This window comes from Nilaparvata lugens, chromosome 6 (assembly GCF_014356525.2).
Source record: "Nilaparvata lugens isolate BPH chromosome 6, ASM1435652v1, whole genome shotgun sequence".
NCBI classification, from domain to species: domain Eukaryota; kingdom Metazoa; phylum Arthropoda; class Insecta; order Hemiptera; family Delphacidae; genus Nilaparvata; species Nilaparvata lugens.
The window spans coordinates 14,982,136-15,006,205 of record NC_052509.1 but is presented as its reverse complement, the minus strand read 5'-3'; the positions used below and the strand labels follow the sequence as shown (position 1 = coordinate 15,006,205).

The 24,070-nt window shown below is 34.3% G+C and overlaps 1 protein-coding gene across 6 annotated transcripts in view; it reads left to right on the top strand.

Moving 5' to 3' along the window:
* Positions 1-24,070, top strand: part of LOC111052632 (autophagy-related protein 13 homolog) — a 101,562-nt gene that overhangs the window by 56,649 nt on the left and 20,843 nt on the right. For all 6 annotated transcript variants that reach the window (XM_022339378.2, XM_039430201.1, XM_022339372.2 and 3 more), the window contains one exon: positions 4,472-4,829. In XM_022339378.2, the coding sequence (XP_022195070.1) occupies positions 4,677-4,829 (153 nt within the window). In that variant the 5' untranslated portion in view covers positions 4,472-4,676. The remainder of the gene's footprint in view (positions 1-4,471; positions 4,830-24,070) is intronic.

The window sequence follows — 24,070 nt, the reverse complement described above, 5'->3', positions numbered from 1 at the left end:
AGCTTATTTTACCAGGTGAAATGACATTGATCCGTGTAAATGTAAATACTTTCTGAAATGGTTTCAATAAATAGTATGTGTATGGTGATAATGATGATAATGTTGATGATGACCATGATGATAATGCTTATTGACAATGCTCGATGACAATCACTAATTATAATTAGGAGAATTACCTTGTGCCATCAATTAGTATAAATGCTTGCGATATTTAGGGAGGAGATGTTGGTATATTCTCCATTTCCTCGTCATTCCTGTATTTTTTGATGTGCCTTCTTCATCTCTATGCATCGTTCTTAATAATATCCGAAATAATCTGCTACATGAGTATTTGGTAGTTTTCTCAAAATTGCTCAAGTGCTATTTATAGCGAATTAATATGGTACGGATTTAGTTGAAAATCTGACCCTGAATTGAAATAAATTGCACAGATAGGTTCTTGATCTCATCGGGGATTACCAGGAAGCAGACAGCTGGTTCGGTTATTTTAAGAATAAGGCGGCGCTGCTTAATGGAAAGATAAATGGGTGTCTTACTAGATAGAAGAAATTTGAGGAGAAAGGAGTCCCAAAATGAGATAGACAGAGAGAGGAAGTGCGAATTAGAAAGTTTGAAAGAAGATGAATCAGGGGAGAGAGAGTGAGAGGGTTGTGAAGAGGAGGAGCAAAGACTGTTAAGATCATAAGAGATGAGACAGACAAAAATAGCAAGCTTATAGGACCAAGTTAAGTAGCCTTTACTGCTGAGAGACAGACTGAATTGAAACACGCATTGATGCATGAAATCTAGTGCAGAATATCAAGTTTCCATGACACACATATGCTAAAGTACTTGAAGTTAATTTCAGAATTCACTCGACGACTTCATAAAAATAGAATGAAGATGCAGTGTGAGTAAGAACAGATTCCAACTAGTGCTCCGACCTCATCTGTATGATCTTTATTGAAAGTCTTGAGAAACAATGAGTAGGTTCTTTTCCCAATATTTTACTTGTTTGTTCATTTATCAAGTTTGACTTATAGCATAATTTTGACTCGCTTGACAATATTGGAATATTTGATATTCAAGTATATTGATAGAACTGCTCCAATGTTTGAATACAAATAATCACTAGCACAATTGTATTTTTTAACATTCCATCCGATCTGCAGCAACAGCTATGATGGAATGCATCAATCTTGAGCTGCTGCTGATTCATTTATTTGGATTAATTTTAGATCTACAAACTCGGCATAACGGTAGCCTACACAATACATCGATCAAATTGTTGTTGGTTTGCTGCAACCCTTTTCATATATGAGAGTACAGGTAGGTATCAGGTAGACTAACAGAGCCCTTCACTTGACAGGTGTACTAAAGAAGTCCTTGTGCAACGAACCAGACTGTACTAGATTCTAGAAATTTCCAAAAAATCCACCCTTCTCTAATGCAACTCATACACACCTCATTGTAAACTGTCTCCCGCCAGAATATATTGGGGTGGTGCGTAGCATGAGATGCTATCAAGCATCGTAAACTAGCCCTAGAACCCAAACCAACCCCCGCCATCATAGTCCTATAAACATCTGCCCTCATCACATTCAACAGGGTGGCAGATGTTTTATGTCCTTACAGAGAGGAGAGAATTGAAAGAAAGACGTTGATGGAGGAGAGGTAAAAGTAGAGGAAAAAAGAGAGTTGTGTAGAGGTATGAAAAACGAAACCTTGTCTTTATCCAATTGTACCTAATCTCATAGAATTTTTTTCAATAAAAAATATGAATGAATGAAGTAGACTACTCTTTTTCCCACGCGGTTTTTCGAAATTTTGTGATCGATCACGTTGAAAATCTATTTGAATTGAGCTGATATTTATTTTATATTCAAATCTATTCGACTCTATTGAGAGTTACAAAAAATAGTGATCTAAATGATCATTCTGTCGTCTACGACTATACTGGTTTGAATTTAAGTTTCTACACATGTTAACGGTACATTCTAATTTAATTTCTGTTGTTTTTGAGTTAAAAAGCAGTAAATTTCAGAAAAGTGCAATCATAACCTCATTTCGGACTTTTAAAATATTATTATAAAAATTTGGGAGAGAAATAGTACAAGGAGTATCCTTAGTTTTTCTCTCCCATTCAGTGCTTTCTTGTAAAAATTAGAATAATAAATAAATAAATAATTGAATTGAATATTGAATATATGAACAACATCTGAACGCTTTTCAGGCGTGGTAATCCTACATACATTCACCTTTGTAATTTCTTTCTACCTTTAGAACTGGACTTCACAGCTCATTATTCCAATCATAATCGGGTTCAATCATAAACACTGTTTACCATTTTTTGTCCTGACTAAAAAAAAAAAAAAACAAATCTCCTCACACTTCTGGTGTTGCAAAACTTATGATACTGTATTTATAAAAATACTTGTAACAAATCGACTCCCAATGCCGATAAATGAACTTTCATTTCCTACATGTTCTTAAACCACTATTTTTAGATAACAGATAGCTTCCATTATGGCATGTGATTCACTTCGCATGGCGGCGACCATTTCTGTCTCATTCAGTTTTAAAAGCATTTCAGCTTCCGGAGATGCAAATGTGTTGTTTGAAAGCATTCTGAAACTGATTTTCATTTCCGTTATCGTTCTTTCGTTTACGCACGACTGTATAATCACGCCGTGCGTCATTGTTTTAAAAACATTTGTGAATATTGTTTTATTGGCAGATTGTTTCGTGGGGTCCCCAAGGGTCATTAGCATTCGATTTGTATATCCAGGGTGTTTCCGTACTCTCTACCAATATTCTAGGACATTGTTCCTGGGTATGAAGCATATCTAAATATCTCTTTAAAACTGTCGGAGAGTCCTTAGTTACTCATTTTTTTTTCTAAATAATGGCTGAACATACAGGAGTGAAACTTTATACAATCATTGAGTAACTAAGGACTTTCGGACAGTTTGAAAACTATATTTTGATACTTATGTTACTTAGATAATTATGATGTTTCGTACCCAGCAACAATGCCCTAGAATAATATAGGTAGGGAGTTCGAAAACACTCTGTATAAATATGATGGAAAATAATATTTATGCTTTACCAACCACAATCAGATCTGTTCAACATCTATGGGGATACTTATTATATGATTGTATTTTGGTGAATAAATTGAAGGGTGCCTGGTGGTGTGGAAAGTTGGTTTCAAATTTTTAGGAGGTTCGATTGGGTTAGGGTTAGAATTGGATACATTTATACCAAGCTATAAACAATTTGTATAGATTTTTATAGACAGTTTGTATGGAAAAGACGAAAATTACTTTCTTACTGTAGATTTTTATTTATTCATAGACAATAGATACAATCCAGGTAAAAATAACAGGCATTCGCCCAAAACTGCTCTAAACCTTAATTTGGAATACACAGTGCAGAGATAATTTAAAAATCATAACTTAATTCTTATGTCTCCATCGTGTCCCTAATTTTATCTCTAATCTTGGAATCGAAATTAATAATAGGAATTGTAGTAATTATAAATTATGATCGCTCTGATGAATATGGTGTAGAATTTGACAAGATATACTGTAGACATGGCAGGATATACTCCCAAGACATGGCGATTCTACGTAAAAGTATGAGTATAGTGATAGAGTGACTGATGTAGGATCAAAAAGACAATAAAAAAACGAGGATAAAGATGATGACATTCAAATGTAACAACTTAATAATTAATTATCTAATCAAAAAAGATACAACCAATCGTGATGAATCTTATTGCAGTACTAATCCTACCTTAGTACGCGACTCGAAGATCAAGATCTCCTTGAAATTTACGTGACTCACTTTTTATAGTCTTGAATAAAAAATAAATATTAAAGAATTTTTCCAATTCTTAATTTAGAAGATAATTTTAACTTTTATCTTGAATGAGCAGGAATGACTCGTGAATTGATGCCTTCTATCTTATTTTTCACTCACCTCTTTCTCTGAGTTTTTCCTCCTCTTTCTCACTGTTATTTGCTTGTTTCCCTCTTGCTTATTAGCAAGTGCAGCTCCGTTTATGGTTGGTATCTCTTCTACTTGTCTTGAAATGACTTTGACCTGAATGGTAAATGGAAGTTTGGCCGGTGCTTGGCTATTACGAAACAGTTGCCTACCTCATCATCCTCAGTGTGCCATTTGCGAAAAAATCCTGTGAGAATCTCGGTGTGTGTTTGCATTAAAAACGCGAAATCGTGGAAGAATTTGCTGATGATATTTGATAGTGCTGTCGAAAGCCTTGGTGTTGCGTAATGTTTGAATTGATGCAAGCTTGGTAGTCAAGATTTCGCATGGTTTTTGTACTGACTGCATAATAATTATAAGGCCTGTTATTAGATTCAATATTAATTTTCTTCAGTTTGAATGCTGGATATATTGAAAATGATAATTCAAATTTTTTGATTGTTTTTGAAAAACTAATGTGTATTGTTGTGGTTTGTTTCAGATGTTGCGTTTGCGATGGAGAATGTCGTTGCTACCGTTAATGTTGCCCAGAGGTGGCTTGTGCATTTGTTGAAAATAATTGCCAATCAATTTTTCTTCGCATTCCAAATTTTCTGGCAGTGAAAACTGCCAATCAAAAAAATCGATAGTTTATAAAACTGTTGGAACTAAAAATAGTATTTTTTGAACTGTGCCCAGAACGTATTATGTCCACAATGAAGCTCTCATTGCAAGAGAAGAAAGACTTGGAAAAGTTTATGAAATTTTTCACATTGAAATCAGCTCAGATAATCGTACAGTCAAGGCTGGGCGAAAAAGTCAACACAAAATGCGATCCTGACTCTTCTGGAACTGTTTGGGTGAGTCAAACTCATAATTTCTATATGTTTTATTCGATTTCTTCCACTTTAAATCTAAGAAAGTCGTTATTAAAGTTGAGGTTCAGCTACAAAAAAGTTCTCATGATATCTATGATTCTACAGATTATGTTAGATGTCTTCTCGATGAATACTTTATCTCTCTCCCCAAATAGACTCACGATATTATTTGTGATTTTCGTATGCATTTGAGGTTGTACCATCGTGGTTTTCCTAAAATCTCCAATTTTACTCAAATTAATAGCTCCTAACGGTTACTATTTCGATTTTCAGTAAATTTTGAGTGGGACGTAGATAAATTTCAATACTGGAGATCACTCTATTCAGTAGATCACTCAAGTATACTGTGAATATTAAAACTAATAAGGCACATAAATAACTTGTTACTTGGTGAATCAGTCGTAAATAACGTTTGTATGTGTTTGAATTTTGGCAATAGTTAGCAACCTTGTTTGACATTATCATTTATGGGTCACATTTATGTTGTAAAAACTACAATTTATTCTACGAAAATAGTGCAATTGCAACTTGGCAACAAGCTCATGGCCTCGATTGGAGGCTTCTTGCAACTATTCTATTAGATTTGCCTATTGTAGGTGATGCCAAGAATGTTGATCTATTTTCATGGACATTCTTGTAGTGGTTTACTAGCCTTTTTAAGAGTGTTGATGTTCTATCAAGGTCCAATAGAAGTTGATGGTCATCTATTTTGAAATTATCACATCAGTAGCATGTGATTGTGATGAGGTTTCCATTGAAAAGCATTATCATAGTTGGCGCCAGGAAGGTTGAATTGATGTGGTTTCATCATATGCAGCAACGGAAATAGTTTCATTAGATAAACCATATAATATATACTTTAATTAGAAATGCTTGGTGGGGGATTGTGGGAATAGTGTACCATATAGTCATTGTAATATTAAATTGGTTTGGATGAGATTGTTCACTTTGCCTTTTAAAACTTGAATAAGTTTTATTTGAAGTTCTGCTTTTCATGAATCAGGTAGAATGTTTGAAGTGGAAAATACACATAACATAGTTAATGATGTCTCTCCACAACTTTTGCTTTTTTCAGAGACTTCCCAATTTGAAGTTTTGTTTTTCATGTGATTTTTTAGAATTGTCATAACTATTTTGAATTTAATCATAGCTCTAATACTATTATCATAGACTAAATGAAAATCTAAATCCGACTTGAATTGGTGGAATTATGCTGTTGGAAATGGAAATTCTGTAGGAAATATGCTTAGTATCACTTTGTAAACTTCTGTTGTTACAATCGCTCGAATAAAATACCAGACAGGGGGAAAATACTCTACCAACTGAAGTTACCAACTAAATACGATTAGGGTCAATCTAATACCAATTACTAGTCGGTTGTACGTTGTACCCTCCCTGAGGGGTTTGGAGAACTACCCCCCTACCACGACAATCTAGCATAGGGAGTCATTTCTGTAAGGTTTCCCTCTCCCATCCTCTACTTAATTTTCCCCTGCACCCTTATTTCTCCCCACGAGACAACTGGCTTCAAATTGATGCACTGCGCCTCTAGTGAGTTTACAACTACTGTAATATTCGTCTGCATTATTGTGTTCTCTCTCTTTTCTCTGCTCTTCAAAACGCCGTAGTGTCTAGACTAGAGTATAATCAATAGTAACCCAGACAGATTGCAGTTTGTACATTATCAAGGACATTCTTCCTATTTTTTTATAATGTAAATTTATTTTACTCGATTTACTCCCCTACATCTTCATTTATATCCTTCTTCTATTACATGTTATTTCTCACCGTTTCAAATCCGGTGTTTATCTCATTTTTCTTCATTTTTTCTTCTTTCTTTTTTCTAAGAACTTCTCTCCTTTTCCCTGACATCAATTTACTCTTCCTCCCCAGCCTGTTTTTCGATTGTTTGTGCATGCAATTTTCTCTTTTTTAGGATATTTCTAAAAGAGAAGGTTGAAATATGATCCTATGATAGTAATCTATAAGTTTTACATAGTCGATTAAGTTTTAGAGTCGTTTTGCAATCCGAACTTTACTGCGGGATTTGTGGATTGTGAATTAATTTGTTTCACGAACTCAAATTCATGAAGTAACAATAATTATTTCAGAACTTTGTATCATAAACCGACATAATTATTGTCTGCCCTGCTTACTAAATAATTAACTCATTGACTATTGTCATTGTTGCTTAAATCCCACAATAGTTTTTGTTCCAATTATTGTAACGACTATAATTATTCTTGAAATGATTGCGTCATTGGAACAAAATTGAGGTGTACAATGGAAAGGCTGTGAATTTTTCGTTTATTATCTTACAAAATTTTAAAACTTGACTTGATTGTTTTGAATAGATAAGCAACTGGGGAAAAAGCGTACTAATTTGTTCTCACGTTCCTTTATACTGTATATAATAATGTTAGTATAATTAATAGTACGTTACAATCATAGAATAAATTAATCTAAATATAAGTTTTCCCTGGTCACAATGTTGAATTCTTTCCCCTTTTCTTCTCAGCCAAAATTCACTAATGTAGTATGTGAAAGCTCACGTTTTCAGTGCGTGAAGTGAATTGAAGTCAACACACTTGTCCAGTGCGTGATGACATGTCAAGTGACGTCTATTTATTAAGACGGCTATGACCTACCAGGAGTGATTGCTCATTGGTGAAATCCTTCACGTGAGAAAGTATTGAACTTTGATGTCCTTCTCACTCTCTTTCATCCTAAACTCCAGCTTACAATTTTCTCCACCAATTGCTGTATCTTGTGAGTTGTCAGAAGCTGATCACCGATTAAACTTTAACTACAGTATTACATAATAGAAGCAGTGATCCATTGATCGATATAATTTGATGGTTTAGCATGTTCTGAACATAACATAAGACGACATATCTTTTGGTTTTTCGAGGTAGAACAACTTGACATGATCTTTCTGAAGTATGCTTCCACCACATCTCAATTTAATTATTGTACAAAACATTTGAGGGAAGATGTATGATGGTTGTGAAGCTAAACAAGCCTTTAAGAAGAAAATTTTATTAACCAACAGGGAGAGTTGAAAAGCTTGACTTATGAAGTTTATTATCATTGTGTTTTGTTTATTCATTTGTTTCCCTATAAACACTAAGCACGATATCTAATTCATAATACTTGTCATACTCTGCTCCATTTGAATAGTTGGTTCATCAATATTATTACTGTAACCTGGTTGATAAGCTGAGTTCATCTAAACCTTATGAAATGTGACACTCGCTTTACTCAATAATTTAGATAAAGTTAATGTGTAAGTGTAATTCTCTTTATGCTTCCTTGCGTCTAAACGCATAAATCTTATTATAGTTGTGTTATACTGTAAGTTTTGATATTTCAAATTGGCATTTAGTGAAAGGCTCTCTGTCTCTGTACTTGATCTACCTTAAGTTTATAATTTCGCATCAGTCATAGATGAATGCCATCTATATAGATGTGTGACCTTTGTTAAATATCAGTCCTGGCTGTGTTATTTAATAGCTTTGTAACACCTTATTAGATGACTTTCATTTCCTGGTAAATTAGTTCCTTCTTAACTTTTCTACAAATGTGAGCTTGGACGATCAAATGTTTTTTCTCTTACATTAGACTATTTCAAAGACCAAGTTTCCTATTTATCACCAAGGTATATGGTATAATGTTGTTGATTCTTGTGTCACTTCATTAAGTACGTATTAATCGCAAACAGCGAAGTCGTACCCGCCAAATTACTTTAATGATAGAGCAACTTTTAGTAAGTACCTATTAGATTATAACCCTAATTCAAGTACTGTAATTAAATGTAAACGAGTTCATCAAGTTGTTATTCAGTAACACTTGTATGCAACGGACTATTGTGGTGCACGTTCAATGTCTATAACCATATTTCTCTCATCTATGAATGAATTAAAATCCTCATTCAAATAGTAATGTAACTCTAGTATTAATAAGGAAATATGCTGGTGCACATTCAGAGTCTTTCACAATATCGTTTTCATCTATGAATAAATTAGAATCCTCATTCAAATAACCATTTAGTTATGCAGTAGTAATTATTTCCTTCAACCATTGAACAAATTGTTGCTCAGAAATACTTAAATTCCTTCATCTATGAATATATATTTAAATCCTCATTCAAATAACCATCTATATCTATAGTGTGTAAATTCATTTGAAACTTTCGACATTGGTTGAATGTCAGTAAATTGAATGGGATAGATTGGTGTTATCTAAGATAAATTGATGATGAATGTTTGAAGTGAATCTCACAAAAGTTATGCGGTTGTAATTGCATTGGACCATTGAACAAATTGTTGCACAGAAATACTTCCATTCCTTCCATCTATGAATAAATTGTAACCCTCATTCATATAACCATCTAGTTATGCAGTAGTAATTTCATTGAACAAATAGCAGCACAGAAATAGTTTAATTTTTGTGTGAGACTTTGCTCGCCTACTCAATCAACAAGGACGTGGCTCTGGGACCAACGGCCTTGATTTGCAGCGTAGTGACGTCACACCGATGAGATGGCATCTGGTCTGGCAGAGGCGTGTTGCTTACGTCACAGCTAGCTGCTTTCGGCCAATGGCAAGCGTCCACGCCGCCTAGCTCTGAATCCCCCGCTGATCCCCGCCCTATCAACACCTTGCAGCCTCCTCTTGTTGCATGTGAACCGTTTGCTTGCCGTCTGTCTGTCTATATGAAGTGATCTGAAGCTACAGAATTTGATTAATTTATGGATGATACTAGGCAATTTTTAACCTCTCGATTGAAGAAGCATCCTAGAAAAGCTTGTTGTGAAAATCGACACAACCAACCCATCATTAGGATTTTTAAATTCCGAAATTTGAAAAAGTATGCCATTGAAACTTTATTAAAATACCATTTTACTGTAATAAATTAAGAAGTGCAGGGAAGTGTAGTTATTGCATAGATACGTCATCCAATTCAGGAGCAGGTCCAATTCTATTTTCTTGTCATCCTGGTGCCAAGAAAATAGATTTCTCTTTATTGGAACAATGGATCTTCAGTCATTATATTATTTATTTATTTATTACATTACATAAATGAATAATGTGTATCTCAAACTGTATAGCTAGCTGCACTAGAAATCAATATATTTTTCAGTTGTGTACCGATGCATGCTGTTGCTTTACACCGAGACCGATGTAACCATTTTACTGGCGCTAAAAAACTTGTTCTATTACCACAGCGTATTTCTCGCTTTCTCTTACATTCCTCTCTCTTGTATTTCTCTCCCTCTCTATTTCTCCTTTTCTGTGCTCCTCTCTTATGGCGCGCCAAAAATAGCTCCTTCCTTCTACTTACTCTTCCTTTCTTTCTCTCTTGCACATTCTCTAGATTCTCTTCTCTTTTATGATCTGTCTTCGTTTAGCACAATCTTTCCCTCTCAGTCCTCTTCAATTACCTCAATAAGTTGAATTCTACTCCTCCTTCTCTTCATCTTTTAGCCTGCTTTCCAATTATTTTCAACATATCTTCAAGTTTTCCTCTTATCAGTAGTCTTTTATTCAATTTTCCTCTTTGTCCAATCTTATCTATCCTTCTCCTTCTCATCCTCTCTTCTGAGTCCATTTCTTCGACGTAGTTGGGTCCAATTACCAGTATTAGGTTCGCGCTCACACGCACATGAGCGCTGAATTGAAAATTATTATTTCCACTGATTACTGAGTTGAACTTGCCAGTTGGTGTGTCTATTTCTGTCTGCCTTATGTGGAAGTTTTCTTCTCATTAGAATATTTGAGGATAATTGGTTTGAATGCAATTCAGCTTGGAATGAAGTTTTAATGGTTTTGAAATGTATCTTGGAGAGGATGGATTTTTTAATACTGCCATTCATATATCTTATTATTGCATCTTTATGAATTTTTCAAAATGTTCATCATCATCTACATTCATGTATCAATGCTCTGCCATAGCTTTTTGTTATACAAAAGCAATTCTCCCCGTAATTGAAATCCAATTTACGGGTGTTAATTTGATTATAGAGATAATTTATAGTTTGTAAAATATTGGGTAATATGAAATTCTTGCTGTATTCAATTTCAATGAAATTAAAATTTCTTCAAAGATTCTCTCAATGCTTATTTTGGCTGAAATTTTACTACCAGTCTATAATGATGATCAAAAGTTACTGATCTCTGTGAAGATTGACTTATTTACTCTTGAACTCTCTATCTGAATGACTGTTATGAATCTTTATAATGATCATGATTATTCCTTCTGGAAGTAAATTATTTGAGTTTTGGATTAGGACAATATATTGAACTTTCTCTACTGTAGTAGAGACTTGCATTACTTTATAGCTGAGGATAAAAATGAAAAAAATCTTTATTAGGCGGAGTTAGGAGGATATAATTCATCAAATGAATCAATATAGTATTTACATTCTTGTTGAGAATTTTATTCCATTCCATAGGTATCACAATTGGGGTATTTTAGTGTAATTATCTGTTATTTAATAATTATCTATTATTTCGATTCCACAGCATATAATGATGAAAACATGGTCAGATTCCTATGAAGATTGACACATTTTTACTCTTGAACTCTCTATCTGAATTGCTGTTCCCATACAGTAGTTGTTGAAATGCTGTTCCAAAAAATCACAAAATTAATATTAGAATGGCATGAAATTGGTCCTGGACAACTGGAGATAATTTTCGACCCATGCAATTGTGATGAAGAGAATTTTCAGAATTCTGTGAAGATTGACACATTTTTACTCTTGAACTCTCTATCTGAATTGCTGTTCCAATACGGTAGGTTGTAGAAAGGCTGTTCTAAAATATCACAAAATGAATAACACTGATATCATGAAATTGGTCCTGAACAACTGGATATATTTTTTCGAACTCATGCAATTGTGATGAAGAGAATTTTTCAGAATTCTGTGAAGATTGACACATTTTTACTCTTGAACTCTCTTACTGAATTGCTGAATTCTTATAACGTTCTAACGTTGCTGAATTATAACGCTCTGGAACCAATGATTTAATATGAGGGTAATGTAACCAAACCAAATCGTTGTGATTGTTAGCTGAACAACCAAATCGATCTCGAATATTTATAAAAACGGCCCAGAATCTCTCGAGCTCTGACAAGTATGAAATATATAATATTGTTATATTATTATATAATAATAAAATATTCTGAAATCATATTATATCAATGATTTTGTTAATACATTATTGTTATTCCAATAATATCAATACTCGAGTGTATCTCGACTGTTCAAATATCGATACTGTTGCATTGAAAATTCTTTTGACTCCATTATAAATAAGTATTTCATTTCATAGAGTTCAACAGTCTCAATTTTCTCACTACTTGGTACAAAAAGTATCACCTTATTTATTTCTCGAAGTACAGTATTCCCATTCATCACAATACAATAATGAATCAATTTCACCGCAAACATAATATTTACGTGGCCCAAAAACATTGAATCCGATACTTGAATCAGATATCTGGATAGAAAATTCTATTTTTAGAAGTCGATGATTAGTAACAAGGCATGGAGGGAGTTGTTTACAACAAACTGCTCCACTGCGTGCGACGACAACTACCTGTTACGAAATCAGCTCGCCTGGCTCTCGCTGGCCCAGCTGTTTTGCTACGAAATAACCGATGATTATTTGGGGCAGTGCGTTGACCCGTTTCCACCACTGCTCTTCCTCTTCTTGTTGCATCTCTGCTTCTTCTTTTTCTTCTTCTTCTTCTTCTTCTTCATGTTTTCCTCTTCATTGTTGTTGATATCACCATTTTAGTTGTTTTGGTCGTCTATTGCAGTGATAACGTGCGTTGGAATTCTAGTGCTAGATTATTGTAGTGCTTTTTCTTGGAGTAAACAATGCGAGTGCGTGCCGCACGACCTTGTCAAAGGCCTCTCACAAGTTGTTTACCAGCAGCTGTGTTGATTACCTTCGCATAGACATTTTATCTCTAGGATGTTGTTGAACTATTTCTAGAATAGATGGATATTATTATAGGAAAATGTGGTTGGTTTTAGCTGATCGAGATGGTTTTTCAATGTTTTGGTTTTGTTTTTGATTTTTATTTTATTTTTATTGCCGATGATGTCCACATGATATTTTTTCTTTTGTGTTGGGTAATTTTGGGTAAGTGCGTGCATGATTGATGAGATGATATCAAACGCGTCCAGTGCTTACCGGTGGGAGAGCGGGACGTTATCTTTATCATTTCTTTAGATTCCACAAGTTTAGGTTTTTAGCAGGTATGATGTCTTGTTAGATTGGAGTTCATGTTTGTTCGAATGCACGTGATTCGATTGGAGATGTGTGTTCAAATACTTATGATTCGATTTTTTTAGCATGTTAAGAATTTGGTTTTGGGTGGAGATCAGAATAGTATTTTATGTTTTCTTCACGATATACTAAAGTCCTGAGAACTGATTAGTTGGGTGTCTGAGAGAAGGAATTAATGGACGGCTCGCTTATCCTTTAATAGTCTAGCTGAGGACTGTTGATAACTTTTTGATTGATGAATGCACTTAAGTTTTCAGTTTCTACTGAAATATATCGACAATTATCTTGAGTGACTTCAGTAGGTTGACCTTTTTATTATAACATGATGTACCATCAAGCTCTATTATGCAGATAAAATATGTCTACAAATAGCATTACAGTATAATGAATATAATTTTATCCTTCAATTTCCATCAAACAACTATTTTGTAAAACAATATAATATAATATTGTAACAACAGTTCCGTTCTTTTTTCTTTAAGAATTATCACCTACAGGTATAAAATACCATGAGTGTGATGGCGTTATTCAAATCAAATTGGAAACTCTTTTCCTCCCACTACTCGTTCAATTACTATTTATTTCCAGAGTTATTATGTGACAAAGATTCTAGTACATTGATACTTTTCTAGATGTAGAAACTTTCGATTAATTCCAGAAACCAGGTTTCTATAATTTTCCAACATACCACCTATTTTATTAAGATTAAATATCTGATTTGATACACCTCGTGGTCAAGTGATAGAGTTGACATTACTAACTTCAGGCACATCATCAAATAAAAAAGTCATTCTATTCTATTTGAAATCTCAAAAAGCACAATTGAGTTTCTAGTAGAATATCCTGTTTTGCACCACGTGGGCTGGAATTTCTAGTGGTGCGTACGTGCCGAACTCAACGTGGCTTTTTGGCAAGAGAGGCTGAAATTTCGGCTTTGGTGGTGGGGGGGGGCTGCGTCTAAGGTCAAACCTTGCGTGGAGGGGAAGGGAGCACACATTTCGAGACAGTCTGGGATGCTGGGGAGGTCCATGGCAGACAGACAGACTCCCTCAACCTGATGCCATTTAGCTGGGTCACAAGGTGAGAGTGTGTGTGTGCCATGCGCTCTGAGTGTTGTCGATTTTTGGGGTGCGGTCATGGTTGAGCGGCGGGGAGGTAGCTAGACGTGCGTACGCGTCCATTCATTCTGAAGGGGAGGGGGCGACTTTTAGGGTATTAAATTCTCCTCCCCCTTTGAGGGTAGAGAGGAAAATCTTGAAATCTTGCTTGTAAGTAGAAATGTTGGGTTCAGGGGTCAAAAGAGGGACACAGATTAACTTAATAAAATGAATATATTATTTTTGCTGAATTTTTCAACGGTAAAAACCGATTCAGGCATAAGAGAAAAGCAAAGCTTATTTTTCTTCCACACATAAAGCTCCATTGGCTCCATTCGACAATACTTCTTTCCATCTATCGCAGGACAGAGTACATTTATTAGAAAAGATTACAAATCATTTTTATTGCAGATTTATTGAAACTAGTCAAACAGAAAGACATGAGAACAACCAATATTATTTTTCATTTTTTGTATTTTGTGATGATCGAGAATAGTATGTATCAAATACATTTGTCAGAGGTTGATGAAACTGTTTTCCCTTCCATGGCAGACATTCAATTTATCCTGAAGCTTTATTATATTACTCACTCAGTTCCTCTGTGATCCATACGGTTTTACTACCGCAGACTCTGTCCCCTTTGATTCCTGCGCAAGCGTTAAATTCAGTCACTGACTAACAAGTGTCTCTTCTAATTATTCGTTGGATGGCAGAGAAGAGGGAATGAAATAGTCTGGTACATGGAAAGGGTTTTACTCTGCAACTCTGCAATCTAATGCAGCTTGTAATTAGATTTTTCATTGGTTTACGGTTCTAATCGTGTGTGACTGATGTAGAAGGTTCTTGTTCAAAGCTAATTAAATTGCTGGTTTTACGTTTCAGATGTTTGTTCTGTCATTGCTTGTGAAGTTGTTCTCAGAGATGTATTCGAATAAACGTAATATAACTACATAAAGTGTATGCTTCATGTTCGGTTTCTGTTTCATTAAGGGATTGTTATGGTTGAATATTATGAAACTTCAGACTCAACCTGATCTTTGAAATCTGGATCTCTTTATTTCAATACATTAAATTTACAATAACTTTCAAGAATACAATTATCATAGACTCAATTGCTCAGTGATTTGATGTCTAGACTTCACGATACAATTGGAGAATTAAAACTATGAAAGATCGATGATCTCAGTATATTGCTATTCAAACTCGTATCTCATTGATAAATTCCAGTATACGAGGACAAGAACATTTTGCAGTAATTTTCAAATCCAATCTTCAGTTGAATAGAAATTGACAATAAATTGGCAAGCATCAACTGTTCCAAGAGTCGTAATGCTTGCTAAATAAACCAGTTCCAACTACTCATTGCAGAAGTATTGCATTGGAACTAGTACACTTGAGCTGAATTGCAGCATTCCATCCGTTGTCTGTTTACTAGCTTGGCAACTACTAGAAAATACTAGCTCTTATCAACTAGTTCATTATCTCGTAATTCCATTTCATTAATGCATACAGCTTTCTGAAAATATCAACATTGAAGTAATATAATTGTAGGAAGATGCAATTGGGGTAAACAAGTGGGCGTGATTTAGCTATGAAATCACTACTTTATCTTTACTATTCAAGGATGAGTAATAATAATTGTTTATGCAAAGTACCAGTGCTTTTCCAATGAGGCAAAAAAGAGTCACGTTTTTCTGACAGGTTTGGTTTCCAATGTTTACCTGATTCTAAATTATTGATTGTCAGATTACTGATTATGCCAAATATTTCTTATTCTATTTTCAATGAACAAAAGAAGGGGGTTTCAGTTCAATGTAATTCATTAGTTCATAACTATTCATATTAGATATTCATCCTATACTTACAATGATCGTACAAAGTATTAATAGTTCTGGACAAAAAACTTTTTTAGTTGTGAATTGTAACAACAGATTATGTTAATTTGTTGGTTATGAATTATTCATCTCAATGAGCAAAGTGAAGATTTCCTGTGTCCTTGTTGGTTTTGTTCATTTTGTTTCAATAGTTGCTTTTTGTCAAGAAATGTTTCCACGACAGTGATTTTCTAACTCTTCAAACAGTAAGTGAAGGTTATGCTCACATTTCAAATTTATCAATCATTATAATTCTTTCAAACTGAGTAAAGTGGTTTGTAGTCTTGGTTTTGTGGTTTGTTATGAAAAAGAATTCTTTCTATTTTTCATTGTCAATCAACTTGTAAAAATTCAAACATTATGACGAAAAACTAGCTACATCCTTTCTGGCAGTTTTGTGAGAGTTTGGTAGGATGATATACTTGAAAATTATGAAAGATAACTGTGAGCATTAGACACGAGAATATTATTTACAGTACAGTACTTTGTAGCATGTAATTGTACTCACAATGAACAATTAAAATGAACTTACAATGCACTTAAAAATGAACTGCATTACAGTGGAGTACACATTCTGTCGATAAGTTATTCTATTCATGCACTATTGACATCCGCTTCTTGCTTGTCTTGTAGCACTCTGAAACAAAGTAATGTTTTACTATGTTCTTCACAAAGATCATCATACTTTGGCCAATTCATCTATGATGAATTAAATCTCAATGTTTTCTCTGTAGTATAAATTTATTATTGAAGATGGGATATCGCTGATAGAGATGCATATAACATACATTGTGTAGAGTAGAAGATGGACGTGGTATATTTTCAAATACGAGTCTTACCAATGTTTTTCAATATCACACTTGGCATAAATCATCCTATTTGAATTGTATTGGAGGGTTAAGTGTAAGAGAGGTCCGACTGCGCCCTCTAACTTCGCCCTCCTAGTTCAAAAATAAAGGCAGTCATTCTATTCTATTATTATGTTTGAAGTACTGTGAATCATTGCCAATTTGATTTCACTCATATTTCCACATCTATGAAACAGCATAATCATCTTTTTCCATCTCTTCCATTCTCATTTTTTCACTTCTAGATATTTGATATGTTACTGTCATGACTCTCCTTGTATTCTCTTGTGTGACGTATAATATGCATAAGTGTAACTAATTCTTGTATTCAGGTGACGTGGAGATGTTAGTTGGCTGGGAACGTCATGTTTGTGAGTGCAAAGTGGCAGAGGAAGTTTGACTTGTCATTTAAGTTCCATTCATCGTTCTAACCGTTTGAAATGTTGAGTAAGAGGGATGCATTTGAACAATTTGTTGAAGAGAGAGGGATTGTGAGAGAGTTCTATCATGAAGACAGGATGCCAAAATGTCTGAGAGTCTGATATTCATACGGGTGTCATGGCAACACTCAACTACTGCAGTGTCTGATGTTGGTAGGAAGGTCTCAAGCAATTTAAAATTTGTGACCTATTGTTGTCTCCCCTTCTCTGTTTCCTTATTCTTCTTCGTCTTCTCCACTTGCCAATTAGGCTACCAATTTCAATCTCAGATCACAATTTGCGTCTCCGATTGCAGCCAACGAAACGCTTCAAGGAAACAAATAATTTATTCTTGAACTTTGTATTGAACTCTATTAGTTGAAGGCTTCGTTCGTTCACTTGTTATTGTTTGCTTTTGTAATTTTGTTGGTGTTGTAACATGGTTTATAACAACTACCTCAACCATTGTCTTATGTAGATTTTATGTCATATTGTACCAAGAAATAAATGCAAAAGAAATTCAAGATTCATCGTGTGAATGATTTTATTCTCGTATATTCAATAGCAATGGAATAATTTAAGAAAATCTATTCTTATGTCAATTATTCTCATAAATTGGAGGTTATTCTCAGTTGAATTAATCATTTTATTTAACTAGATTAATGATATCTATACTGCATACCGTATTTCCCACCTAGTCAAAAAATATCAAATAGACTACTTTTGAATTCCGTAAATATTTTCATTTACTTGGAAAATGTGAAGATCTGTCACTTTTCAATGCATTTTACAACAATTTTTAATGCATTCAATCGTTTAGAAGGCTTTTAGAATGCCTAGTGTTGCTATCTGAACATGATAGCGGTACCATACGTCACAAATCCCCGCCAGTCGAGTCGAGATGTTTTGGTAGGATTGTCAGTAAGCTGCTGAGGAATGTGGTATGTCCCCTCCACTTCTCTCACCTATCTCTGTCCTTGTCTCCTTCGTCTGTCCTCAATCAGAGTGTCTCACTCTAAAACATTCTTCCTCCATCATTTGAAACGTTTCTATATCTAGCACGCTGGAGTCCGTTGTGGCCTTCTGTATTTTTATGGAGAGAGTCTATAAGTAGCTGGAACCAGGCTGGAATTCCAGCGATCTAATCAAGGCTAGCCATGCAGAACGTCTGGAGAATGCGCAGGTGAATGTGCTCTTTCCAGAGAATGTAACGTAGTGACTGGTGTCTGTATTCACACCATTTGTAGCCGTGTCTTCTCATTGATTTATTATATGAAGGTTGTCTTGAAAGTTCACTATTTATTTCATTTCTGTTGAAATATTATTGAATAAACATGACAGTCATTTCCCTTATTGAAAAAGGAAAAAAATTAATACAGTTCATTACACTCCAACCCTCCTCTTAACACGTTGATGAAACATACAGTCTAAACTGTTCAAAACTAATATTTATCCTTGGTAAAAATGTCCCAGAGATGCCATTGATACAACCACCTAATTATGGAATTCGTAAACATATTTGTTAACAACTTGACATTTTTGTATTGTGCCCAACGAAAAGATGAACTTATTAGATGATGATTAATTATACTGGTAAAATTAAGTGATCAGATTAATCATCAATCATTCAGTTTTCAGTTAATGAGAAGTTTGAAATTGATAATATTCTTACTATTGATGTCATTGGTTTCAATGATTACTAGATTAATCGGATTACTGATGCTGTTACTATAATTTTCTCATAGAATAAGAATAGAAGGAATATTTAGTAGCTTATTAGTATTTAGTATTGAATAAAATTAATATAATTATTATTAAAAATTTGTAGACCCACCCATATATGTCTTTTTTATGGTTGTATTCATTGTAGTAAGAAACCACTTTCCTTCTTCAAATTGCCTCTTTTATATCATATATATACATGTGTGTTAAATTTCTCCCCAATGAAAAATATTGCACCTTGAAGCAAGCTACACGAAGAAAAACCATATGAAGCTAAACCCTATGAAGAAATGTTGCCAATGGAATCAATCAGTCGTAAAAGCAAATAAAATAGCCACGTGTGGCTTGAAATGACATATTCTGCGTAGTAGCATTTGAGACAGGTTTTTGAACCTGTATCAGTCGAAGGGTGGTCTTGATCCTTAGTGCGTATATTTTATCTCATTCCCAACGGTTGATGATCTCTGTGAAAGAATTCTCAAGAAATGGATAAAAAGAGGATTTTTTACGTTTTTAATAGCTTGGCGGGAAAGAACACTGCGACATTGAACCGGTTTCCGAGTATTGAAAGTTTCTGAAAATGTCAGTCAGGAGACAGATGAAGACGATTTTCTGACCTTGAAGTTTGGAAACTCAGTCTACTACGCAATAAATCTGGTTCCTGTCACGAAACGAAACCAGATACGCCCCTATTCCAATGTTTATTTCCTTTGGTATGTAGTTTGTCAACTGTATGCATATATATTTTCTATTAGAACAACTTATGTGTTGCAAATTTATGATGGCTTCTTTCTCAGGATGTAACTGGTTATGTAACTTCTCATTTTTCCTCTAATCTTTCTGTCCTTGTTACTCGTCATAAATAAGGCCAGATTTTTAAAACGTTTGTTCTTACATTACTTAATTTCTCAATTCTTATCTTGCAAAGATGAAAGTTTACAAGTTTCCAGTATATATTTTTTGAAAATATTCTCATCTCTAATATTTTAGTTTCGTGCATTATCATCAATCCCATATTGTGTTAATTTTATCCATTGCACTTTAGTAAATAATTATAGATTAGCTATGCAAGCCCTTCTCCGTTTTTATTTGCTTGTAATTTTTCTCAGTGTTGAATTTTTCTCAACGTTGCATTTTTGTGTTAATCTACTTTGCAAAGTCTGCTAGATTTTTCTATCTATTATGAACTTGATGCTATTTTCTATTGTGTAATCAACTGCTTTCAAGGTTGTCGCCTGGTAGTTACATATCGCGGAATTCTGTCTGGCTGGCACTTGTGTGTCTTCCTCTCTTTCTATCTCGTTCTTTCGTTCAAACAAGTGCATCAGCGTTTTATTTTTCATAATAAAATCTATGCTTTACATTTACAAACACAGATTTTCTAACTGGGAAGAACGATAAGAGAGTACAGACTACGAAACTGAGGCAAGAACATAACATCAGAAGCAGAAAGAAAATATATGAAAAAGAAGGTATATGAATGAATGAAAATACAGTATGATGAAAAAGTAATATGAAAATGAGGAAGGAAGTTGAATTACTAAGTGGGTGCATCGATAATACATGTAGTAAAAGACTTAGAAAAAGAAGCAAGAATATTGTTGCAGAAAAACATGACAGGAAGGAAACCTATGAAAGTGAGGTAGAAGAAGAGGAAAAGAAGAAGAGAATAGGTTGTAAACAATTGTCGATCGATCCTCTAATTTTGTTTGTCATAGGTCAGGAATTAGTTCAGTGGCAAGGTCAAGGTGAGTTCTCTGGCTTCCTCATCGACTGTTTACAAGTTTACACACAAATCAAATTGAATCACACTCTTTTTTTACTCTCTGATAATGTCTAAATAATGTGAGTGGGAACAAATGCACAAATGATCAAGAAAGAATTGATTATGTCAATCACTAGCTCATGCTCAACAATAATTGAAAATTATAACAACACATTGAAGTCATTATTTGATTCGAATATCATTTATTTACAAATACTCATAATCAATGATTACGAGAGAATCAACAGAATTATCCCAAAAGTGTTTTCCGAATTTTGACAGTTATTATATTATCATGTTCAACTACTTATCAAGTAACCAGTAACCTGATCATAGTTTCGTATCTCCATCGAAATGTATATTCGGAACTCAAATTGTATGTACTGTAGCTAGAAAAAATATTTATTATAATACTTTTTTTTGGTTGGTGTGATATTTTAATAAGTTAGATTGTTCAAAAAGTGTGTTTTTCGTGATATAACGGTGGATTGTGTGACGATGACCACACCCAAGGCGTCAGTGAGTCGCGCGCGCCAACGTGAGTGGGCGTGCGAGCGTGCATTGAGAAATGAATGGATGAGTCATCGTATCAAATTGTGTCCAGCGGGTTGCCTATCTGTCTGGCTCTTTCTCCCCCTCTCCTCTCCATCACTCCTATAAACTTCATCCATCACTATTTTTGACCTGAGCCAAAAGGTCTGTCATTTATTTTTTCTTTATATCATTTCTATATTTCTCCTTAGTATTATTTTTTCTATGCTGGTAAAGGTATTTCTATTCAGTACCAACTCGACTTCAGATCTTTCTCAGGTTTTTCGTCTCTTTCTAGCTAGCGGCCCACATATCACTGCGATTCCTTATTAGGAGAGAAGTCTGTGTGAGACTCTTTCTTCCTCTTGCTCAACATACTTCTCTTATTTCCTTTTATATTTCTTTCTGCTTATTACTTCTGTTTCTTTTAAGCTTTTTTTGACCTTTCTTCCTGTCCTGTGTTTTATCCGCACCTTTCTTTGTCTTGTAAATTGAACTGGCTATCATCTTCTCACACACTTCGATCCAGAGTCACTCACATGACCAATATAGGTAACATAATACTGCAGTACATAACATAGTACTCTATTTGCTGTAACACTTATCAAGAACACTGCTTGCCATATGTTCACTATTTCATTGAATTTATGAGTCATAAAAGGTTTCCATTCATTGGATGTAGTTTGTGTGGTGAATTTTGTCCATAAATAAATGTTATTTATGGGATGTAGTTTGTAAACTAAATCTTATTTTTAGTTATTGATGTTTTATTGGAAAATGCTTACGGTTTAGATGCTTCTGTAGGTCATTTGCCGAAAATGGTAATCGCTACTTTGTCACTGGTAGGCTATATGTCCTTGTAGAGATACACTGCCAACCATGAATGTCTTGGCGAGCATCAATAGGTTAAAGGAATTTATTACCCAAGGTATTGTGGGAGCACTGACAGTTCAAGTAATTCATTTCAATTGAGTGTTCCAATGTAAACGTAAATTTTTGAGAATATTTATTTCGCCAAAATACAAGATACATCAGACAAAACCTATACCAATGACCTGGTAGAGTAATGTTCATCTCACAGATTTTCTGGTTACAATTTTTTGCAAAATTTACACTTTTGTGGTATTCAGAAAAACTAAAGGCAGTCACTTTCATAGTGACTATATTTATTGCGGAAAAATCCAGTTGATAGAGGGAAATTTTATCGACATTTTAATCTGAATTTTAATCTGAATTTGCATCGTTAGTGCTAAAATATGTCTAATTAACAATGAAGCCTTCTCTTTATGGTGATGAGTTGCAAAACTGGTCCAATAAAAATTTGCATGCCAAGACTTCGTTTTTGAAATGCTGCCAGGTTAGTGGTTACTATAATTCTTCCCTTCTGTTCCACTACCATCTTGTTAAACTTTGAAATGCTCATTTTATGGACTTCCTTGTGAAGAACACCGCGTCGCTTCCTCTAATTAGACATGCGTACAGACGGCCACCATTGCAATTATGCGAAATTTTATTGGTGGAAAACAGGTTCCTGTTCATTGGTTTCGCATCTCTCATGAAAGATGGCGGCTGGCGTCACTAGAGGGACGGAGAAGAAAATGGAAAAGGAAGGAAAAGAATAGAAGGATAAGGAAAAGAAGGAGATGAATACCAACGTCAGTGTTTCAAGACATTCGAATGATGAGCTTCGTATCTGTCTGTTTTGACGGCTTCACCTTTACCTCTATGACGTCAAAGAAAGAGTACCTACGTAGAAGAATATTTGGAATTCAGAATGGTTGGAATTGGAATTTGAATTTCCAGTTATAAGTGTGCTGAACCTTGGTCGTCAATTTCGTCTAAAAACAGGTCCATTCAGATAAATACTAGGATAGTAGTTGGATTATTATTCTAGTGACGGTAGTTAATTTTTGGAAACCTTGTCAAAGTCTGGCCTAGAGGAATGTATTTATTATTTGGGCTTGTTGAAGTGACTTGAATGGTATCAAGTGACGTAGAAGCTTAGTCAATTATCTCAAGAAAGTGATGGGATAAAAATAATCTGAATTGTGGAATGCAATAATCAATTTCCAACAGTTAAGGCTACATCTTAGTAGCTTTATTTTTTTCATTTTCTGGTTTTATGTCATGTAAATTTCTATGATTGGTCGATATTTTATTTAAATAATCTTCAACATCATTGAAATATTAAAGAAAAGATTGGTTTATCCAGAATCAACTTTTTGTAATGATTGGGCATTGATTGGTCTCTGAGGTTGATCCAGTTATGAACATGATTTTTATTAGAATATATTCATTCAAAATGAGATCGTATAAAAATTCGTATCCGTTCATTTCTTTCTACTTAAATCCATTTTTTTCAATTGAATTCAATTCATACATCTATAAAATTCATTGACTTGCCATTAATTATAAAGTTCCCAACTATTCACATACTTGAAAAATAATGCTATGTTTAGAAAATCAAGGTTACTTGTTCCATCTATCACAATTTTAATAGACTCTTGTGATAGGTATCTCAAACTGCTCTAGAATACAGTCTCAGCGTTTACTGAGGAATTTATCGAACTATTTTCATTGAGCCGACAATTACCAACGCTTTTAACGATTAGAAAACGTTTCCTCACTGCATTGAATGCCAGCTACGAGAAGGAATTTATTGAA